The sequence below is a fragment of the Microtus pennsylvanicus genome, chromosome 2 (genome assembly GCF_037038515.1).
Source record: "Microtus pennsylvanicus isolate mMicPen1 chromosome 2, mMicPen1.hap1, whole genome shotgun sequence".
NCBI classification, from domain to species: Eukaryota; Metazoa; Chordata; class Mammalia; order Rodentia; family Cricetidae; genus Microtus; species Microtus pennsylvanicus.
The window spans coordinates 82464867-82466941 of record NC_134580.1 but is presented as its reverse complement, the minus strand read 5'-3'; the positions used below and the strand labels follow the sequence as shown (position 1 = coordinate 82466941).

Here is a 2075-nt window from a genome sequence, read left to right as displayed (position 1 = left end):
AAGACCCAGTAGAAGCTACTAATGTGTCACTTTCCTACTGATGACCTGAACCCACTTCTGAATAAATTATTCACTTTCAAACTTTAAACTCAGTGTGCATTTTTGAGACAACACAAACTAAACTTCAGAGACACTAGTCCTTTATAGAGAACTACTCATTTTGATTATTAATTTATTTATACAAACAAATTTGGTGTTCATTATGGATCACTATAGGTTGTTTAAACAGACTAAAAACATTTATTTATCCATACTGCATTTTGAGAATACTGATGTATACTAATTTCTCAAAGAAAAAGGAGCAAGGCATTAATGGTCTGTGGTAATGGATGTGTGTTGCTTACAAGGTAATGGAACATATGCCTTAGTGGAAACTTACATTAAACAGTTGTTCATATGCTTTCAGAGCTCCCACATCAGATTTACTCAGCAAAATTTGTCATAACCAACTCTTTTGTATAATCTTTGGATTGATACCAATATATCTTTGTTCCATAATGTATAGATGACAGGATTCAGGGCAGGTGTGATAGCAAAGTCAACAATAAACCAGTATTTATCAATTGATGATGTAGGGAAAGGCCACACATAGAGAAACATACATGGAGTAAAAGAAAGAACAACCACAGTGATGTGTGCTGACAGAGTTACAAGTGCCTTTGACAAATCCCCTGAAGACCTTTTCCAGACGGTGATCAAAATGAAGACATAGGGGAGCAGAAGCAGGAAGAAGGCCCCCATGCTCATGAAGCCACTGTTGGCAGCAACAACAAACTCAAACTTGTCTCTATCAGTGCATGCGAGTTGTATGATCCGAGGGAAGTCACAGTAAAAGCTGTCTATTTTGTTAGGACCACAAAAAGGCAGGTTTATAACAAAAGAGAACTGGAACAGGGCATGGACCACACCAGTGACCCAGCCAGTGATTACAAATGAAATGCATAGTTTAGGGCTCATGATGCTCAGGTAGCGCAGAGGCTTACAGATGGCTGTGTACCTGTCAAATGCCATGGCTATGAGCAGCACCATCTCCACTCCTCCCATAATGTGGATAAAACACATCTGAGTCATACAGCTGCAGAAAGAACTTACTCTGTGTTCTTTCAGAAGATCTGAGATCATCTTGGGAACTGTGGTAGAGGAAACCCACACATCATTCAAAGACAGGTTGGCCAACAGGAAGTACATAGGTGATTGTAAATGAGAGTCAGCAATTACCAAAATGACAATGAAGAGATTTCCCACAATGATTCCTAAGTAGAGTGTAGAGAAAGTCAGCATGAGAAAAACCTTAGTTTCCCAAGAACCAGAGAGTCCTAGAAGCACAAATTCAGAAACCATGGAGTCATTTAGTTGATCCATTGGTGTGGGCAGTATTCAAATCACTTGTTGAAAATTTGTAGCTTAGCTTCTAAGGCATATGTCCAACTTATGAAACTCCTTGATTCTCTGAATATCAAAATCCAAAGAAAAAACTCTAAGTTCGAAAAGCAAAAGAATAAGGAACTTAAAAATATTAAAGCTTTCATGATAGTACCCCTAAGGAAACACAGGCATAATATGATAAAGGGAGGCCAATGGGGTTTCTCCTATTTATTCTACAACCAGACATTCTGTTATGGTAGTTTCTCTTTGCAGCATTTCTAAATATGTTCTCTGAACTGTTTCCTAAGTGTTTTTAGTGTCTGTTCACCTCAGATGACAGAATATCCATAGAATGTGTTCTTGTCGTATTTTGTAAAGAATCCTTTCATGAATTTGTTTCACTAGTGAGATGGAGGTTTAGGCACAAAGTTATTTTTATACACATTTAATTTGTACATTTCAGTCTTTTTACTCTCCCATTTTCTCATTCCCAAATCTTTATTGATTACTCTTTTACAGTCTTACTTTTTCTTTAACATTTTCTACCAATGAAAAATGGACATGCTTCTCTCTCTGACAGTTCCTTTAAAACAGTGCCTTGCACTTTTTTCCATCATGCTGCAAATGACACAATTCCTTTCTTTGTAAAACAAATATTTAATTATATGTTAGTTATTTCTGTATGTAAGGTATTGTAAATAGTAGAGTTA

At 36.7% G+C, this 2075-nt stretch overlaps 1 protein-coding gene across 1 annotated transcript; it reads right to left on the bottom strand.

Moving 5' to 3' along the window:
* Positions 1–426: 426 nt before the first annotated feature.
* Positions 427–1362, bottom strand: LOC142844269 (olfactory receptor 4F21-like). The gene has a single exon (XM_075962605.1). The coding sequence runs from the start codon at positions 1360–1362 to the stop codon at positions 427–429; it is 936 nt and encodes a 311-aa protein (XP_075818720.1).
* Between the last annotated feature and the right edge of the window lie 713 nt (positions 1363–2075).

Bases quoted from the DNA above. Each gene is read 5' to 3' on its own strand.
- LOC142844269 (XM_075962605.1), bottom strand. From the start codon at position 1,362: ATGGATCAACTAAATGACTCCATGGTTTCTGAATTTGTGCTTCTAGGA.